The 25312-nt window shown below is 43.5% G+C and overlaps 1 protein-coding gene across 1 annotated transcript in view; it reads right to left on the bottom strand.

Moving 5' to 3' along the window:
• Positions 1-903: 903 nt before the first annotated feature.
• The window catches only part of SPR (Sex peptide receptor), a 237098-nt gene continuing 212689 nt past the window's right edge, over positions 904-25312 (bottom strand). Inside the window, exons 6-8 of the mRNA XM_055070572.2 lie at positions 15215-16412; positions 5336-5364; positions 904-4778 (exon numbers count right to left, since the gene is read on the bottom strand). Coding sequence (XP_054926547.1) covers positions 3613-4778; positions 5336-5364; positions 15215-16412 — 2393 coding nt within the window. The 3' untranslated portion in view covers positions 904-3612. The remainder of the gene's footprint in view (positions 4779-5335; positions 5365-15214; positions 16413-25312) is intronic.

A 25312-nucleotide genomic window follows, 5' to 3' on the forward strand; every position in this document is an offset into this window, starting at 1 on the left:
GCAGCGCTGAATTATAGCATTACAGAAACAAATAAATCACATGCTGCGCACAAACAGCCGCTCGTGAAAATATCATTATTTGTAAGGAACCCTGGAAGCTTTCACGTTTTCTGATATTTACCATTAAAAATGGTACCTACAGCAGCGAGCCTTTTGACTGTAATATCTGACGTGTTCTTTCTTACCGTAAATTTTTGTGATAATGTAAGGCGCAGAATCAGCAACCACAGCAAACTTTCTTACCGATAAAATCATTTATGAAGGACCATTTCAAGCGAAGCCATAACGGCCACAGAAATAAGTGATAGCTGGCCCACGTTGACAACGAGGGTGGCTGTGACTAACACATTAACGACCTCTAAGAAAGGCAACAGGCTTACTCGCAGTGAAAAGTCTGTGGTTTAATTACATTATGATACGCTATGGTGACAAATGTTTTCTTGTAGTCTCCGGCATCATGCTCAATACCATTCAACCAGCTTATGATGATATCATTAAACATGTCTTCTGCGTGAATGACTTCGGATAATGTGATAGTTCCCTCACCGTTTGTTTAATTATATATATATATATATATATATATATATATATATATATATATATATATATATATATACAGAGTAAGTTTTGCATACACTTCAAATATTACTCGCACAATTTCTTCAGGTAGAGAAGATAATAAAAGTTAAGGATTAATTAATTTGTCATATCTAGAGAAAGTGGGCGAATGTCGTGCAGTATTTCCAACAATGCACTCGTGTTGAAGATACAATATTAACAAATATCACATTAAAATAACTAGCTAATCTTCTACATTAATGCCTGCTTATAACAGAAGTTTCTTATTTACCAGGAAACAACAAACAAAGCAAGAATGTAAGAAAATTGCTTCTGAACAAGGAGTGATAGGAATCAACAAACAATGCTTTATTTTTGTCATGCTTACATTGCATTACAGCTCCCATTGTATGATACAAGCGCATTTCCCAACATTTCAAGGAGTAGACTTGTTTTTTTTTTTCTGTCATAGACACATTAACAATACACACGGCGACAACACTGGTAGGGCACAAACATCGACGGAGTGTACACGTTTAGGGAAGGCTTTTTGAAGAAAGTTGAGGCGCCACTGCCCGTTCTGAAAGCTTCGTGGGTTTGAATGGGGCAAAAAAGGTAAACTCTGACTGCTTGATCTTATTAAAGAAATGTAAGTGACCACAGAAACGCAACACTCGTCATGATTTGTGCGGATGATGACTTGATTCACTGGAAATGCTCCAAGCATTGCCCATAGTGTTGATACTAGATAGAACGTATTAGCTCCTGCCGTTATCGACGCTAGGTTACCCGCAGTGGAACCGATATTGATATAGCATTCCCGCTTTGGATGTTAGTGCATCTTTGTCAAGCAGTAGCTGCAAGCAAACTCACTTGGCAGCCCTATATATAAATAATATGCCTTAAGAAAAGCTATCGTGTTACTCTTAAATATGATGAGCTGAGCGCAGACTGTCAAAGCTGCCAGTTTGCCCTTGTCATCGAAAGCTAAGGCATTAAAGAACTAATAAAAAAATTAGGAGAAGTCCTATAGAATGCGAGAAATTATCACTTTCGAGTTTGTGACATTTATAGTAGTAGACTCGCGCTAATGACACAAAAGCAATACCTAGCTCACGTGTAAGCTTGCGGGCAAAGAGGGACATCAGTTGTCCTGCTCTAACGACATAGAAAAAGTGAGGGTTTTCGTCACCGTTGATCGAACTGTCAGTTCAAGCACGGGCGGGCAAGTTTCCGACAACCTGCTATAGGACAAGTTGGTGTTTCCTTTGAGAAATAAATGTTCGTGCCAAGGGATTCAAACTATGGAGTGATTTCTTTACTTTCAAACATTGGAACTTGTTCAGCTTACTTAATAGCATAGAATTCAGGAAACACGTACTGTTGCTTTGTAACCAGCTTCTCGCAGTGCACAAACCACATGTATGCAGAAAAACAACCGCTGTCATGGCAGAGAAGTCAACACGCTGATGTTTAGCAGGAAATGTAAAAAAAAGCATAGGTCTTTAACGGGTGTCCTCGAGAATGTGCAGAAGTCAGGTTGGTGTGATTGCGGTAAAGCGGTTTTTCCACCAAGACTTTAACAAGAGTTGAATGATATGACATCCTCTTCCACTAGAACAGCTGAACTTGTGTACACGTTGAACATTTTTTTACATCCTAATAGGACAGAATTTTATGCATTTTCTCTAAAACATCTAGTTTCAGCGAAGAGGGAATCGTCCTCAGCTTAATTCTGTACAGTTGAGCGAACGCGCAGATTAGCTTGCGTGGCAGAGGAATTATACGCTGGTATAGATAACTTGATGCTCTTAAAGTGCTAGTAGCTTCTTTGAAAGGAATACCTGAGTGCTCAGGACTCTGGAAGGAAACAAGTGAACAGCGTGTTGAGCACGTCTCAAAGCTCCTCTCCTGGCTGAAAGTCGACAATATTCTTTGTGGTCAGCTGCTTTAAAAAGTGAAATCTTCTTTTATGCCCTCAAATTGTCATAAGCAGCACACTAAAAACGCTGCTCTGCAGTTGAGTAGAACAATCCTTAGATATTTACATTCGAAATATGGTGTAACGCTTAAGAAGAAAGGTTGCAAATCCTAACCTGTGAGCAGCGTTCCCTGCTAAAGCACCATTATAAGGTGGCAGCCACAGAAATTCAAAAAATATTTTTTTTCAGAAATGTGGCTCTGATTTTTCCGCAGCAGAGATGGCAATTTTAGTATGCTCGAGAATATGTACTGAACGAGCGCATGATGAAATAAGTACTAGATTTCACTGTTCAGACACATCGTGGTTGAAGATGAAATGCGTTATAGTTGGTTATTCTACGTATGTTACGGAATGGCTTCCTGTAGAATGTGCTGATTAATTTTTAGAAGTATGAACATGACGCTTTCTTATCTCAGTAATAGCGTATAACAGCTCCCTCTCTCTCTCTCTGTCTCTCTAGCACTGGCAACTACAAAATTTATTTTTGTACACATAAATTAACGTCGTCAGTCGCACAACATTTTAAGCACTGTCCTACATTGAGCATGACGCTTAGAGTGCTCGAAAGAACAGTTATGTACCTTACGCTCGCCATTCATTGAACACATGTAATGTTTAGGTATCTTATAGGGAATCTTTTACCATTTCAGAGCTTGTAGGTGATTACAAGCTATGAGGCCGTGGGGCTCATAATAGGGAATGTAAGGAAACGGAAGAAAACGATGCAGCGTAGGAGTTCAGATACAAGTAGTCCTGCCTTCGTTTCTGTTGAAACTGCAACTGAAACTTAAACTTTATTTACACCAAGCCTTTAAACCCACAGCATTCTCGCGCCAGCTTAAGAAAAATAGCATCAAACGCAGACATTTTAACTCAACTGTGCAATGCGACGTTAGCACCCATCTGTTACCGCAGCCGTTGAAGGAGCAGCATAGGTGACCACGCTTCCTTTCACTGAAGTAAAATAATGTGCGGCATTCAGTCAACATCCACCAACCTACACTGACACGCGAAAACATATCCCTTTCGCGGCACTCTCCGGTTACATCGAGGATGGCCAGACGTTCATCTCACAGTATGGTCTCATTCGTCACCGTGCGGGGTCCGTTGACCAGCGAGTAACGCGATGAACCCTGGGTCTTGTTGACGAACGTGCCCATAATGAAGAGATCCTTGAACGTCTTCCGAAATTGCTTGCTCATACCACAGTAGATGGCGAAGTTCACTGGGTAGCTCAGCATGAGGAAGAAGTTGGTGAAGAGCAGCGTTATATTGAGAACGTAGTACGAGACAAGTTGCACCCTGAACGCGTTTATCAGCACGTGCAGCACGATGGTCACGGCGAGTGGTATCTCGACAGCCAGGAACACGGTAACCACAACGATAAGCATCATGGTGGTACAGTTGCTGTCACGCAGCTTCCTGCACTCGCTCTTGCGGTTTTCCTTGAGCAGCTTGGCGCGCTTCTCCTGAGCGCGCTTGAGGGCTCGGAACAGCAGGATGTTGAGCACCACGAGCACGGTGCAGGGCCCGATGTTGACGAAGATCACCTTGAAGGCGTAGTAGGCGATGAAATAAGCCTTTGCGGTGAAGATCTGCGTGACCCAGTCAGCGACCAGCATCTGGCAGCCCCAGTGCACTTCGCCGCGCCAATAGAAGCGCACGTCTACAAACACCGTGTCGAGGAAGCGCGGCAGCTGGTGTGCGAATGCGACAAAGCCAACCCAGCACACTGTTCGCAGCACGCGAGGCACGGTGCACCAGGTGACCGCTGTGGTCGGGTGGCAGACGTAGAAGTAACGCTGTCCAGCCAGCACTAGCGTCAGCCAGACAGAGGCCGTGTGGAACGCGTTTGGGATCACCTCGTTCATGCTGTTGTAGGCGTAGCACGTAGCCGAAGGACCGAGCACGGTGGCGTAGTTCCCCAGAGTGTAAATGTAGAAGAACCATGGAGATGGAATCAGGAGTGTCATCATGTCGCAGACGGCCATTCCCAGCAGGACGATATTTGTGGGCGTCCGCATGTGACGCTGCGCCAGCACGACCACAACAAATGTGTTGGCGATTATGGTCACCACCAAGAGCGCTGGCATGGCATATCCCAGCAGCGGCAAGGCGAACTCAATCGGTGGACCTCGATTGGTAAGATTCACCAGCATGGGGATCTGTTCAGCTGGCGGAATTAGATGGGTGTGGTTGAAACCATCCGTCAGGTTGGTGAAGTTGTCCATGAGTTCTGCGCAAGGCAAAAGGAAAAAAATTCAATTTTTAATACATGACGATGTGAGTATGTCCCTCAAGAATTAACGCGCACACAATGATAAAAAGTTCGCGAAAATCCCTGAGATGCAGATAAAAGTAGACACACTATCTAATAATAAGTAGAAAAATATGTGGCATTAATAAATTGACAATGCTATGGACGAACATTTGCTTGAGGGGCAAGATTACATGGAAGCACTTTGGCGCTTCAAAGGTGGTGTGCCATTTTCGCATTACAAATTTCTACACTAAACAAGTGCAACAACTCTAGACTTCCCTCCGTCGTTAGCATAACATCGACTGCTTCTGTCAGCTTTCCATAGTTAATTTTTATTTTGAAATGCTGAGCTTCAGAGCTTACGTACAACCGCTTTAAAGTGTGTAAGCGGTTATGTGGGACACCCTCCATGTGTTTGGCGAGCTCGTACGCAACGCGTAGGCTTTTACAACAATTGAGGTGTTGTGCGTTTATAATGTAATCGCTGATGATCACGAGGTCCTATATTAAGACGTTTGTGTGCTTAGACATACCTAAGAGCACAACTATATTCATGTTTAAACTGCAGTTCACACAAAAAACGCAGGGCACCGGAAATTAAAAAGCAAGCACTTTGTTCTGAGCCCTGTGAACTTCCTGTATCCTTTGTCTTTTTGTACGCTCGGCTGTTTAAAGTGTACATCTACCAAATCGCCCAAATTCAGTTCTTTTGCAAACTATATTTATGCACGTATTGTGCCTTGCTTTATTGGTTAATCACTGAGAGCAGACATGCGCTTATGAATTGTGCGTCAAAACACCGTGGGTCATAAGTTGGTTTTCTGGAGCTGACATTGCAACGCGAAGGATATTCGCTGGCAGATAATTTCGATTCTCAATTGTGCAGTGCTAATTTCTGGATGCGAAGAGGGCAATGCACGTGCTAACCTCATATCAAAAATGGTAGGAGACGCTAAATTTCGACTCAGGTGTCTCCTTAGTGGCACTCGCACCTCGGCGTTGGTGTTCTTTAGGTTAAGCGAGCGAACGTCTTTCCCCTGACACGATATGCGGGCGAGGATCGAGGAAGGGCGTGGAGAAAGCGCAGCGCGTGCCATCTGGCGGGGCGTGGCCCCCTAGCGGGCGGCGCACGAGGCACACCTTATGCGCCCCCTCCGATGCTGACGTCAGAGCATGTAACGAGCGCGCACGCGCGCAGCTGTTGCGAGCAAGCGAGCGCCGGGAGAGAAGCGAGAGATGACGGAGTGATGTCACATCCGCTCTGCTAGGCAGATGTTGTCTATGCCAGGCAACTGCTTTCCATTCATTAGCCGGCTAAATATCAGGCCACCTTCTTGTGTGTGATGTCATTAGTGACGTCATTGCTTCCGTTTTCTACTTCCGGGTTTCCAGGAATTTCGTAAAAGTCATGTCCATGTGGCGGGTCTCTACGATTCTCTGCTTTGGTGTGCGGTAGTCAGTGATTTATAAATAATTATGATTATTCCAGACACTTCAGTAACTCAACTTGTAACTAAACTTATGCTCGGATATCGCATCTATCATCAAACCCATTAATTTTGTACTGTACTATTATTTTTCTTTTGTTTCTGATTTATTTCGAATTTCGCCTCCGGTCGTCTCAGTAGGTGAACAGAAAGCGCTGCGCAAGAAACAATAGTGTCACTCGGGGCTAAAAAGAAGCTTACAAGAAGCTGTGCTCCTGCTCGAACCGGTGGAAAAAGAAAGACGTTCTTGAATCCGCATCGCAGGATATTTTCTGTAACCCGCTTCCACCACTATTTCATGTTATCTAGCAAAGGCGACTGCAATTCACTGAACGTTATGAGTGCGGAGGAAAGTTCTCGGATTCCGCATTACGGGTCAGATGAGTCCGTGGGTATCATCGTTGTAGTCCGCAAAAACAACGCTGTGACGAACTTTAAAAAAAAAATGCCGAGTGATATAATTTGTTTGTCTGTGCTGCATGGGCACGTGCAAAAATATGAATTATTCACAGGGAAATGAGAGCCAGGTGACCGTTGTAATTAAGTAGGTTTACACGCACTTCTTTGGCTGCCATTGGCAGCTTTTGGTTACCAAGAGCAGAGGCTTGCCAAAACTATGCGAGAGGAAGCCCGCGTGCGACGTAGTAGTGGTCCACCCGAAGAAAGACAGCGCATATTAGCCGCGTTAGACAGTATGTGTACAGGCTACAAATAGCACACTCTAACTGTTTGCCCAGACGAGAATGTTGTATTTCTGTCGATGAGACGTGATTATAGAACTGAAGTGTGCAACTCCACGACACAAGTATAAAAATGTGCAATATAATGTTCTACTGTTAACAGTTTAGTTATGTGTTCAGAAACAAACTCGTCCCACCGTCGGTAAATGCGGCCGTCTGCAGTGCAGAAAAAAACATGAACTGCTATGGCACTGCTATGAGGCTGTCACTGACGCCTATGCACCACCTCGCTTATATGCTAGTTGCAGGGAAGCAGAGACGTAGCACATGTCTGTCGCGTTGTCGCATTGGTCTGTGAGCACTCGTGTCTTTGTAATCTCTCCTCTTGCACCAATAAACACGCCGCCTGTCTTACTGTGACACAGTTTCATAACATACATACATGCGTACTATGCGCTGACATCAGTGAAGGTGGGGTCTCCCATGTTTCATTAGTTTGGTAATGACTCAGGCAAAAAAGTGTTGCAAATAACCGCGTGCCATGTAAATTTCTTCTTAGACAAACATATCTTCCAGCAAGGCTCAGTGCTTGTGGAAAGAGCATTGCTTACTTCTTTTGCAGGCGCTAATTGGCTATGATTGGCATTTTGCTTAGTCGGAAATGCTTTTGTTAATCTATAGTAAGAATTACAGTAATGTAGTGTAGCTTCCCCAGTGAGGCTGGGTAATTTGTGCAGTAGAGTTATTTTCCTCTACGAAGTCAGCTCGGAGCACGCTTTTGAGTTGATTAAAAGTTACCCGTGCTCCAAGATATCACCAAAATTTTTGCTTTCTTCCAGAGACTGGGATATGCAGCAAGATATATATACAAACTTCTCCAGAAACAAGACGCAGACAGGTATGATCAGTACAGCATACCAAGGTATATGCAGTACAGAAAATATATTTATTGGCACAGCTTGGGCAGATTTACGGTACAGGAAAATATAATAAATAATTACAGTGACAAAGAGGCAATAGTCCTTCTCCCGCTGAAGAGCACATAGTTATCTCCCAAATTCTGCACCTGCTATCTCAAGGTCTTTCGGAAAATTAGTGCAAACCTTAAAATTTAAGTACAATAGTTTTTTTTTTCTTATGTAGTCGCTTCCTTAGAGTGCGTGATGAATAGTTTTGTGTGTAGTAGGTTCTCAAGTTTCTTTTAAACACGAAACAAATTTACACATGTGCGTAATTGAGCTTCTAAACGAGCATTCAAGCCACGGTGTTGGGACGTGAAACGACGCTGCCGAAGCAGCGCAAAGTGAGTCCAAACAACGTTTACGCTTTGCCAGGAGGTTTCAAAGGGTGAAGCATGGCTTCTGCTGAGATATATCTGTCCTGCTTAGAAGTGGGAGCAAGGGTACACAGCGATGATACTAAAAACGCTTGATAACAAGATAGAAAAGGTTGACAAATTCGGAATCTCTAGACAAACAATTTTGCCACCTTGAGGGAGAGAGCATGACGCACGGTCTCTAGCTTGACGTCACTAGCCTGCTTTGAAGTTTCCTCTGAGGACCCGCACTTTAATGCAGGACGAAAGCGTCAGTCAGTTTATATTCGTGCAGAGCAGTGCGATTTTCTCAAACAGTGCTACACACTCAGATGACCAATATTTTGCTTCGTTGCTGCCACACGCACGCAAAAAAAGAAAAGCTCCGCGACAAAATTCGTGTTGCGCATTATTTTACAAAACTAAACTGCTTATTTTTACACCAACCATATTAAAAACGAAAGCAAAGTATCAATAAACTTCGTACGTAAAGAAAGTGTGGTGACGCGTTACATCAGTAATCTATTGGTAAAGATGGTTTCTTTTTTTCCCACAGCGTGTTACCAAGTTAAAGGTGGCGTGGTTAGTTTTGCAACAAGCATGTACGTGTGCAGATTGCGCTGCGTTACGAGGTGAAAAATGTGGTCTTACCTCTCTTGAAGTGACCACATGCAACAGATAAGCAACTACAGCCGCATTTGACACCTAATCTTCATTCAGGCGACGGCTACAGCTGCCATTAGTTGAAAGTGTATCATACAGAGAAGTGCACTTACGAACTGGGAAAAGGATTTATTTCATGGACACTATATTATGAGGCTAATTCAAGCTCGTTTGTTGAGAAAGTGCAGCTGCAAATGAAAACATGGGCTTAATGAAAAAACATACTGCTGCAGGGAAGTTGTTGCGCGTCTCGTCTGCACGTTGCAGCTGCGATGCGCGTTGTTCATTTCGTCCTTAGAAGAAGCTCGTGAACCAGGGCACATATGTGCACCCACCATCTTCTCTCTGATTCACAGTCACAAAACACACTCACAAATGCAAATGCATTGCTCAGCAATGTGATCTAATGGTGCTTCGCGTACAATCAAGCATCAGTTACCTAAAATAAGTTTTACTCTAGGCTTGAATTGTTGTGAGGCAAAATCAGCAGTTAAAGAGACCCTAGAATATCAGGTGAGTAATTATTATCAAAACACAGCAGTCAACGAGGATCCAATATTAATTAAGAAATTCTACAGCACACCAGGAACATACGTGAATTTGCAGTTTAATCCGGTTACTCTTTGTAAAGTACCACAAATAAACACAAAAATGGCATCTAGCTTTGTTTCAAACTTAATTGTTAGTTTCACTTCAGCGACGCAAATTTAACATTTTCGCGAACATAAATATTGTACCACTTCATACTTTTGGTTATTGCTTGTAAGCGCCTTGTAAGCACCTATTACATTTTTCGTAGTGACCCCACCTGAAGATATTAGAACCGCTTACTATCTCTTGCTTTCAAATCAAATAGTACCATATAAGAAAAAGGAAAATCACGATGAATAGAAAGTATGGACTGTAAACGAGAACGATTGTGGGCCTAGTTGTGTCGGCATATACAACGGTGCAGACGAAGCAGTACTGACATGTGCAGAACACATACATTTATACACAGTTCCAGTAATACCTGAACGATTTGTCGGGAAACATATGTGGCCAGAGAGTGCACTGCGAAATATTAGCCAGCACTTTTTCGGCGTTGCTGAAATATTTCACGACATCGCCAATACAAAAACACTCTAAACATGATGCCATTCGCAATGCTAAATTATAGTCATATGTTTTTTAGGCGATGTACAAAGGCTTCGTTTAAAGGGCCCCTCACCAGGTCTGGCCATGTTGAGCTGACAAGCACAGTGCAACAATGCGCGCTATTGACTGTGTCTGCGGAGTATTACATCCCTACGGCGCCGCAGGAAGAGCTTAAATATCAAATCGAACGCGGTTTTACCTTCGCCTCGCGGCTCCCTCACTCCCAGCCGGAGAATCGACGTATTGGTACAAGTGCGCGTACGCACATGACAGCGCTGTGACGTCACTCAGTGACACTTGAATTCGAGGATTATTTAAGGCAACAGTTATTTGAGGGGGGGGGTTAACCTGTTGCTTCAATAGACCAGTTTATCAAATCATATAGTAAATGTGTCAAATAACGAACTATTCTATTCAATGCTGTGACGGCGCTCTTGTAAAACAAATGTATGTGTTATATATCTTGGAACCTGCTTGTTTCACGTTACTTGTACGCCTTTCTCTAACAGTTATTGTAGTGATTCTGTTTGTCAGTATATCTGTCCGAAAGCTTCTCTGTATTACTGGTTGTATTTTGTTCCCCCCTACGTAATGCCTTTGTGGCGATGTAGGTACTTTGTAAATAAGTAAAATAAATAAATAAAGTTTAGAGAATAATTAAAACGTGCAAACCGAATCTCTGCATGTTTTTCTTTTACTTCGTACCTTAGCAAAAGAGATGTTTGTTTCCGCGCTTGCGCGCAGAGAACGAAACACTGTCATTTTTAACCGTGGTCCAGCGCCGCGATCTAGCTGACTTATACTGACTTATACCGCTAATCAGATGTTCTCATGCAGAGAGTGCGAAATGGTCTTCTGCGCGAAGCAAGACAAACGCAACACCTCGCGCGCGAGAATGTCACCTGAAGTGCGCCACTCAGAAAAAACGCAAGAGAAAGAGAAAACAAAAAAGAAGCCGGAGCCCGTGATGCAATAGCACGCGATACTCCGGATCAGGTATTGTAGAGCGCAGGGAAGGAATTTCACTAGCAGAGTCTAGACGGGGAAAGTGGAGAGAGTGTATACGTTGGCGGTGGCGCTGGCCTCCTGAAATCATGGAATCGCGGCGTACTTCAAATATTTCTGTCACTGTCATAAATGAACTATGAAAAATTCTTGTGGTAGAAAATTCCTGTGAGGGCGCGTAACAACTTTCAGCGCATAACAAAAATTTGCTATGTGACCTGCTGAGACGCCCTTTAGGTGTAGATTTTAACGCGTGCACGATGACATAAGAGTATGTACATCAAGAAATAAGTCGCATTGGTGAGCTAGTTGATACATGTCTTGGAAAACAAAGCAGCTCTGACGATGGTACTAAACCAGATGACCGTCAGCGCACTGTCCGACGTCTTCTTGTTTAGTTCCGTTTTTCGCGCTGTTTGTTTTCCAAAACATGTAGAGTATAGATGATAGTGCATGATGTTTTGAAGACAACGTGAGAGCACATGGGCAGTGCAGAAGTGACATGTATTGGTCTAGTAATCTTGTGCAGACATTCTACTATATAGAAAAATATAAGTGACACTTCGTACGATACACTCACGTTCATAGTTACGTGCACTAGATGGAGAACATGAGTAACTGCGTGCTTTGTCTATGATACCTCTGAAATACTCATACAGTTCCCATGCAGACGTGATAAATAAGAGCTGACACTTTATTTCGCATGAGGTTATGCCTCATTCAATTTTTCCTGCTTTTTCAGAAGTACCAACAGCGTAAGCTCGATTTTTATTCAGATGCATTGTTGAGACGCACGAATACAATAGTTTGCATACCAAATCTTTGGGAACAAGACATCGCCTACGTTTAAGTGCTGTAAATGCGATCAGGTGGCAATATCTTTTATATCGCATAGCAATAAACCTTAGACCTATTCTGGCAATTCATTCTCTGCGGCCAAATTTTTTTTGGTTAGGACCTGTTATTTGTAATAGATACACAAATACACAACAAATAGAAAGTGGGCTGACGAGACAGTTTCCAGAAGGAAGAACTTTACAGAAGGTTTACACCTGACGCTCTTAGCTACGCAGCACAATATTGAGGACAAAAGTGCTTGTGATCAGTGATATCCGCTCGTCGACACAACACACACTGTATATTTTGCAGGTACATTGTTGCCGCTTGAGTGTTGTTGACACCGTAAGGTATAGAAAATTTGATGTTGATTATGATGATGAGGAAGAAGTTAGTGTAAAGGCGCATCATGTTACAATGTTAGCCATACTTCTAACGATACTTTCTTAGTTACGTGGCTTTGCGTGACGTTATTTCAGTATTCGAGATCAGCTTTGGCACCGGCACAGTGATCATTAGACCAATCAGTCTCTGTAAAATTCAGTAAGCCATTACTGGTTCGCGCTGTTGTTCCAAGGTTATGCGTACCATGACTTTTGAGCGTTAATCTATTTGTATGTCTTGGAGTTTGAGCTTTACGCATGGAAAGTTATTGAGTAATTGTTCCTTGAAATACAGGGCACGTTGTAGCGCCATAACATGTCCTTCGAGGTATAACTGGTTGTCTATCCTATTCCTGTTCTTTAGAGGACATCCGTGAGTTTGATAACGTGTTTCATAGTTGGTACCAAAAAAGAGTTTATTGAGGCTACGAAAAAACGCGGAGAATCATAGCCGTGGAGTAGAATATTGATATTTCACTTGATTGCTTTATTCATCACAGGTGGTTAATTGTTAGGACAGAAAGGAATGGCAGACCTGCATACCACCATCAGCCGGTGCGGAATCTTTCCTTGTGTGCGATGCTCGTGTTATTGTTCTACAATTTATTAAAAGTATCAGGTGTTAAAAGTACAGTTGTATGTTGTGTGGGCAGGATTGCAGCGTTTAAAAAATAATAAGTTCCGGTGCGACACACATAAAAAAAAAAGACATTGATCACTCCGAAAGACGACTCTCTTCGTATAGGTGAAATGCAGCCACGAAAGTTTTGAAGAGTGCGGCTAGAAAGAAGTGTGAAGGTTAGAAGCGTATAATTAATACTGCGCAGAGATAGGCATGGTAGCGTAACCGTTGTGTAGACTAAGTCTTCATTTTAAAGCTAACTGGCTTATTTACGTCTCGCCTGGGATTGAGAGGGAGTTTAGTTCGTGCTGGAAGTTAAGAAAACACGTTGTAAGCTCGGTTTACGTTTCTTCACTTCAGAAGTGTTTCTAACAAAATATAAATCACGTACACATATACCAACAAGGTCACTTTACTTGTGCAACTAAGTGTACAACTAACCTAAACTCCTAGTTTCTTCATTTCATTGCCATAAATTTATCTGATATCTGTGTAATGCAGTGGAGATATGTTTAAGATATCTTTAACTTGTAAAGCTTCAAAATGGGTTTCTTGATATGTAAATTTTGCTGATATTCCAAATCGGTCTGATGTACCGAACTTCTCTTTCCATACGTGCCTATTTTTGCGATAAGCCACTCCCACCATGAATAAATACAATGGAAGCATAATCTGTAAAATCTTTCAACCACTCGTTTTGTTTTACAAAATTATGGTGTGTAAGTCCTGCTAAAAATCGCATTTCGTGCGCTGTCTGAACAACCAGTAAAAGCCTACAGCTAAAACTGTAGATCATAAAAAGCGGTTGTTCAAGAGGAAAACTGAAGTCAATTCAGCCCCTGATTCACTTTTCTTTTCATCGCAAAAAGACACAGAAACGAAGGACAGGAGGCAGCTTACTTGCAGCCTATAAACACTCTTGCATGCCTTTCAATGACAAAAACTGTACTTCAACGCAGCAGCCATGTTAAACATATTACATTTGCTTGTGTAATACTTTTTTACTTTTGCTTTTATTTGAATGTACTTGCAAAGTAGGATCGTATAGCTTATATGGCTTCGGACACGCTAAGGTCAAAAACAGCTCGGTTGAAAAAAGTAAATAAAAAAAAACGTGAGCAGACCTCAAACCTTTCCCAGCATTTCTGAAAGTATATTCAGTAATTAGTCAAACATTGAGTATTGGTAACAGTGATATGAAGATTGCCAATGAGCCACCATTTAAACAAATAAGGTAATGACATTGCCCTGAGAGGAGCAGGAAGTGGTACACTGTATCTCTACAGGGGAAGGTTCCCCAAAAAGTGCCAGTTTATAAACGGAACTATAGATATATTTGTAATGGGCTGTGAAATACACCGTATTGGAAGGCTCTGCATTAACTTTGACTACCTGATTTCTTTAACATGTAGCCGAAACCGAGTACGCGATTGTTCTTGCAATCCGCGCCTATGGGAATGCAGTAGGCCACCTCGTTCGCAGCTGTAGAATGCTATGGACGCTGAGCCATCGTGGCGGGTCATATAAAAAATATTGTATGAAAAAGGCATATAAGAAGCTATCTAAACGACACGAAGAACTCGAGAGGGTCAAGGAGGTGTTGCATGTCACAACATGTAAAAAGGTGATCGGAGAAGTGATCAATACCAAACTCCTAGTTAAGTATAAGTTTTTCGCTGCTTCTCAGAAAGCTATCTGCATCAAGCAGCGATCGGTGGCTTACAATTATATTGCCATATTTACTGCGAACCGCAGCGAGGTAGAATAAAGTAGGACCTCTGTTTAAATAAGCATTACGCATTCAATGTCCAGGATACTGCTGTAGGACGAAGCAGCAGTGCATACATGTGGAACGTCCCTGGGAACAGAAACATGGCGTATTTCTACATGGAATTTCCGAGGCGCAACATAAAAAACACTGCGACGATCTCGTATTTTCACATACTGACACTGGTCAGTGGTTCCACAACGAAGCTTCCGTCATGTCCACATAAAACACATCTGCGAGATGTATTTCATGCATATTTACAAAATTAATTAAACGTTCTTTCGTTCTAGCCTGCCTGTAAAACTAGACGTGTATGCTATGAAATATCTATAATCGAGGTCATAGAAAACTACGCATATACTATTTCGGGATTCTGAGTAAAGGTTAGGGCGCCCATGGCCCACTTTGTGGCCGACATCGTGCGGTGTGTCTCACATACCAATACTTCAGTATCGCCTACATACTTTTGATAGACTGTCATAGTACACTCGTGTCCTGCAAATCTATAAAAGAACTATAGCAAAGTCTCATTGGTCGACGGCCGTGGACCGTTCATTATCGAGTACCGGGAAGAACCTTCGCGCCGATTCACGACAGACCCCACGAGGAAGAGGTCCTTGAATGTTTCTCTGAACTGCCTGCTCATTCCGCAGTAGATGGCAAAGTTTACGGGGTAGCTTAACATGATAAAAAAGTTGCTGAACAAGATAACTATGTTTAGCGAGTCGTATGACACGGTACGAACACGAATGGTGTTTATAAGAACATGGAGAAGAACTGTGACAGCCAGCGGTATTTCGACCAAAAGGAACACCGTGACAACAATAATTAACATCATCGTGGTGCAGTTGCTATCCCTGAGTCTCTTGCATTCGCTCTTGCGCCGGTGCTCTTGGAATAGTCTCAGCCGCTTGTCCTGGGCGCGCTTGAGGGCCTTGAACAGGAGCAGATTGAGCACCACCAGCGCGGTGCACGGACCTGTGTTTACGAAGACCACTTTGAACGTGTAGTAAGCGATATAGTAGGCGTGCCCGGCGAACACGGTGTGAACCCACGATGCGGTGCGCATGCTGCAGCCCCACAGGACCCGACCGTGCCACCTGAACTGGACGTCCTCGAAGGTTCGGTCGAAGAAGCGTGGCAGCTGATGGGCAAAAGCCAAGGCCAGGATCCAACACATGACGCGAGTCACGTTCGGCACCGTGCACCAGTCCCGCGCTCGAGCTGGTCGACAGACGTAGATGTAACGCTGACCGGCTAAAAGCAGCGTCAGCCAGATGGAGGAGGTGTGGAAGAAGTTGGGAATCACTTCGTGCATGCTGTTGTACGCGTAGCAGGCGGAAGCCGGCGTGAGCAGGGTCTTGTAGTTTCCCAGCGAGTAGATGTAGAAGTACCATGGGGACGGGACCAGCAACGTCATCATGTCACATATGGCCATTCCGAGGAGCACGATGTTGGTGGGCGTGCGCATGTGCCGTTGCGAGAGCACGACCACGACAAGCGTGTTGGCGATGATGGTGACGACAAGGAGCAGTGGCATAGCATAGCCGAGAAGCGGGAGCGTGAATTGTATGGGAGCTTCTCGGCTTGTGATATTTAGAAGGCCCGTCAAGCTCTCGGCGAGCGGAACTGCAGCGGCGGCGGCGACTTCTGGATGAGCGCCACTCGCCGACGTGTTGGCGTCCTCTTGCAAGAAGTCGTTCGATTTCGGTTCTGTAATGAAAAAAAAAAAAACGAAGCTTTAACCATTGCCCCCTTTATGAGCACTCAGCGACAGAAAAAACTGCCAAAGCACAAACGAGCATGTATCGATTTCCAAAGCAGTGAAAAGAGAACAATCGTACGACACATCTATAAATGGTGTACCTATATGCAAGAAGGCAAAATCGAGGACGCTTAAGCTTCGCCATTAAGAGTGAAGCCTGACAGCATTCAAAGATTCCTGACTGCTTCTCACGCTTCCCGAAAAGTGCAGCTTATGTAACCATAATGGTTACCGGGAAGCGCTGGCGGCGAACGTTATGCACGAAGGTGAACTTTCAGCTAGAAACGCGGCCTCTTGCGTGGGCCGATCCCGGAGGTAATGCACAGCCGCGCCAAACGTCAAGCGGCAGCAGGAAAAGGGGTTAGTGTTTGAGTTATGGCGTAGCAGAATTATGTTTTATAGTTATATTCAAATTACAATCCCACGCTATGATGCCTGTAGGTTGCGTGTAAGTCGTACTTAGCGAATTTTCTGACGCATTTTACTTTAGGAATTTCAATTAGTTCAGCTACGCCTGTGCGCCACACGGAGGGCCTGCGTGGTTCGGTATGATCTTTCTCTCACGTAAAACGCCGCCAACACTGGATTTTCTGTGACACGGCACCCTTAACGCTCTCGTGTTAATAGGCACAGATCCGCACGTTTGTTCCTTTTTTTTTATGCACATGCGATTCTCAACTAATTCAGTCCGAGTTTAAGAGCACGCTAAGCCAAATAGCCCAAAAAAGTTGGGAAACAAGCTACAGGAAACATGAGGCATTAAAAAAATAAAATCTGTCTGAGCGTCACGTCGACTCTGCAGTCCCGAAGTGCTGGAAGTATCCATGCTATTGGGCTATTCGCGTTGATATCTGAAGGGCTTCACTCACATTTCTAGGCAGCCCTGAAACCCTCGAGTAACAAGGTCGTCTTAAGCATTTATTGATTCGTTCTGAATTCTCTCAATTTTAAACTATATTGCATGTGAATTTACAGCCCATTACTAAACACAAGAAACCAGGCGATGCATTTTTATGCGTTTGCTTGTCACACTTCAAATTGCAAAAGAAGCGGAAAGCAAACATATAGACTGTGTAAGCTTTTGTTGGTTTCTGTGAAGTATATCTGCGCTGGTAATAAAAATATACCATTCACCATTCAGCGTCATTAATGAAAAGGCTCGTTTCATGCGCTTTCGTAATTCAAGGCCTGTTATATATTCCCATGTGTTGAATGAAATCGACTACACCTTTTACTTAGCCACATCTTCATGGCGAATAATGCAATTGACTATCCTAGATGTAAAGTTGTATGTAGTACAGGCGGTGGTTAGGATAATTTCTGCATCTGGATTTCAATTTTGCTTTGATTTGCTGACCTGCTTTTTACAAGAACCTTCAAAATATTTCTTACAGTAATAGTGTTCGGTCGCGGAGTACGCTATTTCTTAGTGCGTTACCATGTTCTTCCTCCCCAGATGGTAGCTAGAAAGAGGAGAGGGCGTACTCGTTTGTACTGAGTAAAACAATTTCATAATCATTCTTGTTACCGCTCAGAACTATGTGCACCTTTACAGAGCTCACGTGGGGATTTAGTATAAGTTCACATACGAAGGCGCATCATAATTAATTCAAGCTTCCTGTTTTGCTGTTATGTAAAATAAAAAGGAATTGGGCTTTGTTTTTGTCCTACTTATCTTAAAGGCATAATACATCTTCATGTGCCGAGGATGTATGATTCTTCATTTGATTATTTACACCTGATGTGCCTGATAATGAATAAGTTGTGAGGAAATGTTGCCATCTAGTCTCATATCCGCATTCCCATTTAGACCAAGAATATGGCCTTAACTATTCTGGGCATAAATATACCAAAAACCAGTGGCATCTGCATTGTGATTCTCTGTGAGTTATTTCAATTTTTTTCGTGACAGGATTAAAGCACAGAATTTTTCGTGCATTTGACACCTTCCCACATATGTGCAACAAGAATTCCACAAAAATAAAATTCAAAATTTTGTGTTGTTATTGGACAATGCCAGACATATTCGGGCCTTGCGTAAATTAATTGCTCGAGTTTAAGCGCACACAATGACAGTGCATTTGCTCGGTAATTCTAGCAGCAGAAGCTTCTCTTTTCCTTTCTTTCTTTTTCTTTTTTTACGCGTGTGTAGTTCAGCTATAGTCTACAATCTGTATGCGTCCATGGCTCTATGATATGAAGGATGAATATAATATGAAGTTAATGAGAATAAAATTAAGCTTACCTGATGATTATCTTCGAGGCTCTGTCTTGCAAAGTCTTGGATATAAACTGGTAGTTTTTGACAGCGGCGTCCGCTCATTGCTCATCCTATCGAAGACGCCGCGAGGCCTGAACCACTGCTGCCGCCTTCCCGAAGCAAATGCAGTGCCAAGCTTTCGAGGCACCCTGAAAATGCTGGCACCTAGTATATATGAAGCACTGAGATGCATTTCTCCGAAATCGCTGAGCTCCACAGCTGCACAGAAACCGCGTCGTTAACTACAGGTACCCGCAAACGCGTGATGCCGAAAGAAATAAACGCGATTCAAGCTACCATCTGACACCAAAATCAAGCACCCATTTCTACCGCGTTAAAAATAGCTTTTTCGTTGTGCACATAAAAAAATTATCAGTGACCAATCTGCCTTGCTGGTGATATCAGTTCTCCTTCTGTGGTTTGCTGTTTGTGCAATTGTAATGACGTCGTTCAGTCTGCATACTCGCCGCAGAAAGCAGCAGGCCTTCAGAGCGCACACCGAAAGTGACCAAGGGTGTAATGAGATTTAGGCCTACAGCCAGCCTGTATTTTTCTTTTTTTTTTTTAGAAGGGGCACTTAACGTCAGGCCATGGCTTTTGGAGACGTTGTTGATATATATATATATATATATATATATATATATATATATATATATATATATATATATATATATATATATATATATATATATATATATATATATATATATATATTAAACTGTGGTTTTCAATGTCCCCATACTGCACCGCGGGCTATGAGGGATGCCGTAGTGCAGGTCTACGAAATAATTTTCACCACCTGTGGGTCTTTAAGTGCACCCAATGCGCGCTACACGAGCTTGCGTTCATTCGAGCGTCACGATCGAACCCGCGACCTCGTGTGTAGTAGCGGAATGTCATAGCCGCTGAGCTACTGCGGCTAGTAAGCGTTTGTAAAATACGCCGGCTCATACATTGACTAAGCTTCATATTCGCCACTAAATTTATTGGACAGCATTCATCGGCAGAAGGCTTTTAAATCGCTGGCCCACTTTATCTTGTACTTCGAGAAAAACGCTGAGGTGCAACGGCTGCAGTCATAAACATGTTTACGCGCATTTTTATTGCAACAGAGGTGGATATTCCGGGGGTACGCATATCTTCCAGAAAGCTGGCGAGCCTTTTTTGCGAGCCCCTTAAAGCAATCCGATTGTGTGGCTTCCGGCGGAAACAAGAGTGGGCTTCGCTGCATGTTTCCGGGCTCAGCCACGCGCCCTTCTTGTGTGACAGGCCGCATTCTTTGGAGGCACTTCCCCGAAAGTATTCAATGCCCTCGTACACGCATCGTCCTCGCTATACGTGAAAGCGGATATGCGCACAGCACGTAAAAAGCAAAGAAAGATGGCTGTGCATTCGAGTGTGTGCGTGTGCGCGCCAGACTGCAGCATCCGCGTGTGATGTCTCGTACCTGAAAGGGATATCGGATGTATGCGGCATTTATGCTTTGTGCGGCTGCGACTGCTCGGGACAGCTCTCGTGCTACGGAACGCAGCCGCATCTCGCTTCCGTCTAGGATGAGACGAGGACCGATGAAGGGGCGAAATAAAACCTTCGCGTTCGAGGGGCTTTGGCGAAGATACTCGAGCTCTGCTCGTGCACGTACGAGGCCCGTTGCAGCGAGCCGCTCCTCTCGCTTTTCACGCACGATAAATAAAGAGGGACGGAAGAAGCTCGTGGCTTCGGGAATGTGCAAACGCAGCCCGCCTCTCCGGGCCACTGGAAACGTCTCGAGCGGCGAGACGCCCGAATGCACGCCCACTCTACAGCCAGGCACGTCCACGCACTCGCGCGCACCGCGCGCCTGTTTCTCAGTGCCGGTAGTCAGGGGAGATAGTTTGAATTGCCTAATTGTTGTTGTTCTCAAGCATTCTCTAAAGTTGCTCTTGGCAGGAATATTCTATTTTGGGGCCTTTTTGAAAGCAAACGAGGGGTGTTCTACCGTTCTGTTTTTAGTACTCCTGATAGCTGCCTTGCTTGTGGCACGCTCGGGAAGACTCAGTGAAACGAGCTCAATGAACGCACCAAATTTTTGCCTGTTACGCACGTGCGTTGTTTCTAGGCTCTTTCCTTATTCTTGTTTTAGTTCAGGCTCTTCGCTTGTTTGTATAGTACGTTTCTTCTATCACTCTTTATATTCTGGCAAGGCCTATACTCTACGACTATAGAGGTTAGTGCAAGGAACGTTGGGGTTTCAGGCGTATTGCGGTTCTAAAAGAGGTAAGTAGTGCCATGTGATGGCTTCAGTATAGTTTCAGCATCAATTTGGCTCCCAGCTGCGGTAATATGAAGCGCAGGTGACAGGCTTGAAAAAAATTGCCGCAATGAAATTGCATCTGCATACTGTGCGAACAAAAGAAAGAAGAATATGCGCGTATTCTGGCAATATTCAGAATACGGAACAACCAACTTCTTCGGTGTAGGTGAAAGTTGGATATCTGGGAACGATGCGGAATAGGTATTGTTTTTGCTGAAATGTTAAGACACTGTCATTGATGACAGAAGTTTAAAGGTGTCTCGAGATTGGAAGGTTTGCAAAGATAGAATATGTTCGGGTCGCGCAAGACAGAGGGGGGGAGGTTTCTCGCAGGCTGTCTTATCCTGCAGACGATCAAGATAGGCTGACAACGATGACAAAATTGGCGGCAAAAAAAAAAAAGTAATGGTGATAAATAGGCGTGCTTGACGATTACAAGGAAGAAGATAGGATTCACGGTATGTAGTACAAAAATGGCACGAATTCGATACAGGAACCAATTCATCAATTAAAAATGCAATGTCATGCGATCGCGCCAAGGATTACATGGAATGGTTCTGATACTTTGTGGGTCCGTTTATGTCATGGCAGACCGTCCTTGATTTTGTATGTGAAAAAAATTTTAAGGAGTACAAATTGTAGTTGCTTGGAAACTACAGTCAAGGAGACCAAACGTATCGAGGAATTAAATATTATTTCTTGAAGTGGTCATATTGCCTTATAACTTAAGGGCTGGCTATTCAATAACGTACGTCTGTTTAGAAAATGTATTTACTTGCACTGTGAACGTTAGAAGAAATCTATCAATTTTATTTGCCTGATATGTCAATGCAGCAACTAAACGACAGCACAAATTGTAGGGCCCCAATGGTGGCCATTCAACAAGCCGGCTATCTCTCGCACTGCTCGACCGATGAGAACCGAACTTCACCAGACCACATCGAACCGAGCAGAATATAACCGACGAAGTGATGTAGCTTTGAGAACAATGTGGTCATCATATCTTTTATTAATAACCCGTGTCTTTTCAATGAAAATAAAAGAAAGAGATGTAGTCACCCTATGAAGAAATGGTGCCGGCAACTTCCTTTCCCTCATAGCAGTAAAAATATATAGAAAATATATCTATAGTGAGAAAAGAAACAACGTGCTAAGGCTAAAAATGCACAGTACAAAGGCCTATGAACACACGAACTCATCAGGTCTTAATTTTCTTTTTGTACTCCTCTTCCCAGCCCGAGAGCATTGTGATCCGCAAGGGTGTCATTTTTTTGCTATACCCGTCTGGAACAGCGACCTTCTAGAAAAAAGAAAACAATTCTAGGAGAAACCATTTCTCGTCTGTTGCCGGGCGTACACCGCTGCTTCACACGCCAATCGGCAAGAACACGATCGACGTGCCGTTAATGCGGCTGCAATGTTTAATCTCCTTAATGGGCCAGAGAGTGAACCGCAATTTCTTTACCGTACCGTGGCACACGCGGTGCCAAGTATCTGCGCAGATAGCTGAAACCTGTAGGAGTATGCCTGTCGTAAAACGAAGGCAGAAAAGGTGGGCCAATATCGTCTTCCAGAATGACGGTGACGTCCGTGCGAGAAGCGGTTCCTTTGGAAACTGGAGGGAATGGCACGTCGTAAAAGTTTGTTGCGCTTGGAGGAAGGACCGAAAATAAAAGTTGCAGCATCGCGCACTACGCGGCCAATGAGTCAAGCCTACTCCGAGACATAGGGGAGAAGGCCGGTGTAGTCCAATATAGAGGGACAGCTCTACCAACTATGAAGTGCGAAATGAAGCAAGATCTGCCCCACATCCTTTTTACAACTCCAGAGAAAGAAAGCTGGAAGAATTTTGTTCAGCCGGCGAGAAAGAACAACAAAAGTACATTGCTGCGTCGGGTGCTTCTACGCAATTACAGCTGTTTACGGCTCGAGGCGCGCAATCCACGTGCTGCCTGCGTGTGACAATTTTCTCGGGCTCGAAACCTTGTCTTCTGTTTTGCTATACTTAGAAATATATTGGACGACGTCAGATGGCGCTCATTCCGCAGTCAAGGTGGCAATATGTTCCCCACACAGTGATGAAATAAAGAACTGATCACTAGCAAAGCTTAACTGTTCAACTTTCATAGTGATAATAAGCACATGGATCCTTTCAGAAAGGCCGATTGAGGACTGTTTCTTTTTTTTTTTTTGAACCTTTTTTCTGGATACGTACTTATGCGACCTTGAGGACATCTTTTAGTGGTTTCATACGTTCTAGAGCGCTAGTTTACAGATTGCTGTACAACTTGACAGCGATACACTCTAGGAACCTGTAACATATTTGACAGCAAACGCTGCGAACAGAAAGGACACGATCGCAAGGCTGGGAGCCATATTCGTAATTTTAAGTTATGGAGGTTGTGCGAAATATTGCGCGTAACGCATTTTTTCACGACACTTTCATTCGAACAGCTTGACAAGTAGGCGCGAAGTCCCTCTTGAAGCTTATTTACACGATTGTAGCAGCAAGCCAAGCCCAGCCAGTCACCGTACCATTTCTAAAAAAAACTGAAGGTATGAATGGAAGGTTCCGTTCATTTCTATTACACAGAACTTACAAATTGCTTATAGAAAACTCAGGAAACTGATGCAAGAATACCATAGAAGAAGAGAGCGTTTTCTGTGAATTTCACCTGACAAGCGGAAATTATATATACTGCCGTGTACATTATAAGTAAGACGTTTACGCGAAGAAACACAGCAATCAGCAATTTTGTCTTCAGACTACAGTTTCTCATCTAAAGTCCCGTATGATAATACTCTCCAGAGAGCAGAAGTAGGCTGACAGGATTATTAGAACAGAACTTTTATTCACATCAACATAAGTATGCAACGCTGTACTATCTATGCAGAAATTGTGATATTTATGAGTCAGCTTATTTCAGAGACTTTTCGGCCTAATAAGTAACCAAATTGGTGAAAGTAATGTAGGTTATATTGTTAATTAGTATTACCTAGTCTGTCTAAAATAGCACGACGAATGACGCATTCCCGCTCGAAAACAACTTTGTCTCCTAGGGAGTCGCATAATCCACTTGCCGTCTGATCCATGCTTTATATGTCGCAAGGTCGCGAGTAGGAGAGACTGTAAGGGTGAGCGAATTAAAGATCTCGCTCTTCACCTCGACATAATTTGCACTCCATCTTTGAAACAAAGAGAGCGCCGATGTTCGCATTTGGTCATTTTCTCAACCATCTGCACTCTTTTCATGTATGTCACACATCTACGACAGCTACGGCTACACAGCTACGGCGCAGCTTTGTGGATACTCGCATCACATGCGCGGTGCGTGCGTCCATCTTTCAACGGAGAGCGCTATTCAAGCAAACTGTGTTATCACAACGGCTTAGCCCTACCGTCTTAAAAACCACCGAAAATTTCGAATATCAGATCTTAAATACGCAGAACCGAATCGTCCAAATATTTTCTTTGCTTTCCGGTCGTTTATATGTCATCGAGTTCAAGAACGTGTGCTTAACATTTACCAGAAATGGTCAAAACCACACGCAGCGTTTTTAATAACGCAAATCTGGCCCGCGCAATGCCTTTCCCTCCTGTGCGCGTGTGCTGCGTGCCGTAAAGCATACCTTTAATCCTATTGGACTCCAAGCGTTCGAACGGAAGATGTGCAGGTGTCTTAGAATATGTTCTTTCAAAGCCTACTGTTCGAATGCAGGCAGGAGGGCGCTTTTTGATTTATAATTCAGCCATTTTTGAAGGTTGCTGCGGGCGGAAACCACGATGAATACTACTGCAATGGCACAGATTTTCAAGCGCCTATTTTAGGCTCTGGTTTAGTGATGCGCCATTATTGTATGCAGACGCCGTAATATTGAACGCACACTAACAGATGCCTAATTTCTTGTTTTCTTGTCGCACTTGTCACTTGGACACACGAAAACTGCTCCAAAACAAAAATTGCTCCCACGAACCGGAAAGTTACACGTAATGCTTAGCAGTGCACCAGCAACACAAACACTTTGAATCTACCGAGAAGTGCTTCGAATAAACCCTTTCGCATGATGTTTGTTGTTGTCGTTGTCATCGCCGTCATAGTCATCGTCATTTTTGTTGTTGTTGATCTTCTTGTTATTATTATTATTAAGGTTGGAGAAATAATCAAGCATAAAAATATCTCAGTGTCCTTCTCCTCTGTGAAGAAACATGACCAGCGAAGCTGTGTATGTGGGCCCATTAATGGCCAACTGCACCTCCGCCGCGGGTCGGGCCGGTATTGCACTATCTCCGGGAT

Source organism: Dermacentor andersoni, chromosome 5 (assembly GCF_023375885.2).
Source record: "Dermacentor andersoni chromosome 5, qqDerAnde1_hic_scaffold, whole genome shotgun sequence".
Classification (NCBI taxonomy): Eukaryota; Metazoa; Arthropoda; class Arachnida; order Ixodida; family Ixodidae; genus Dermacentor; species Dermacentor andersoni.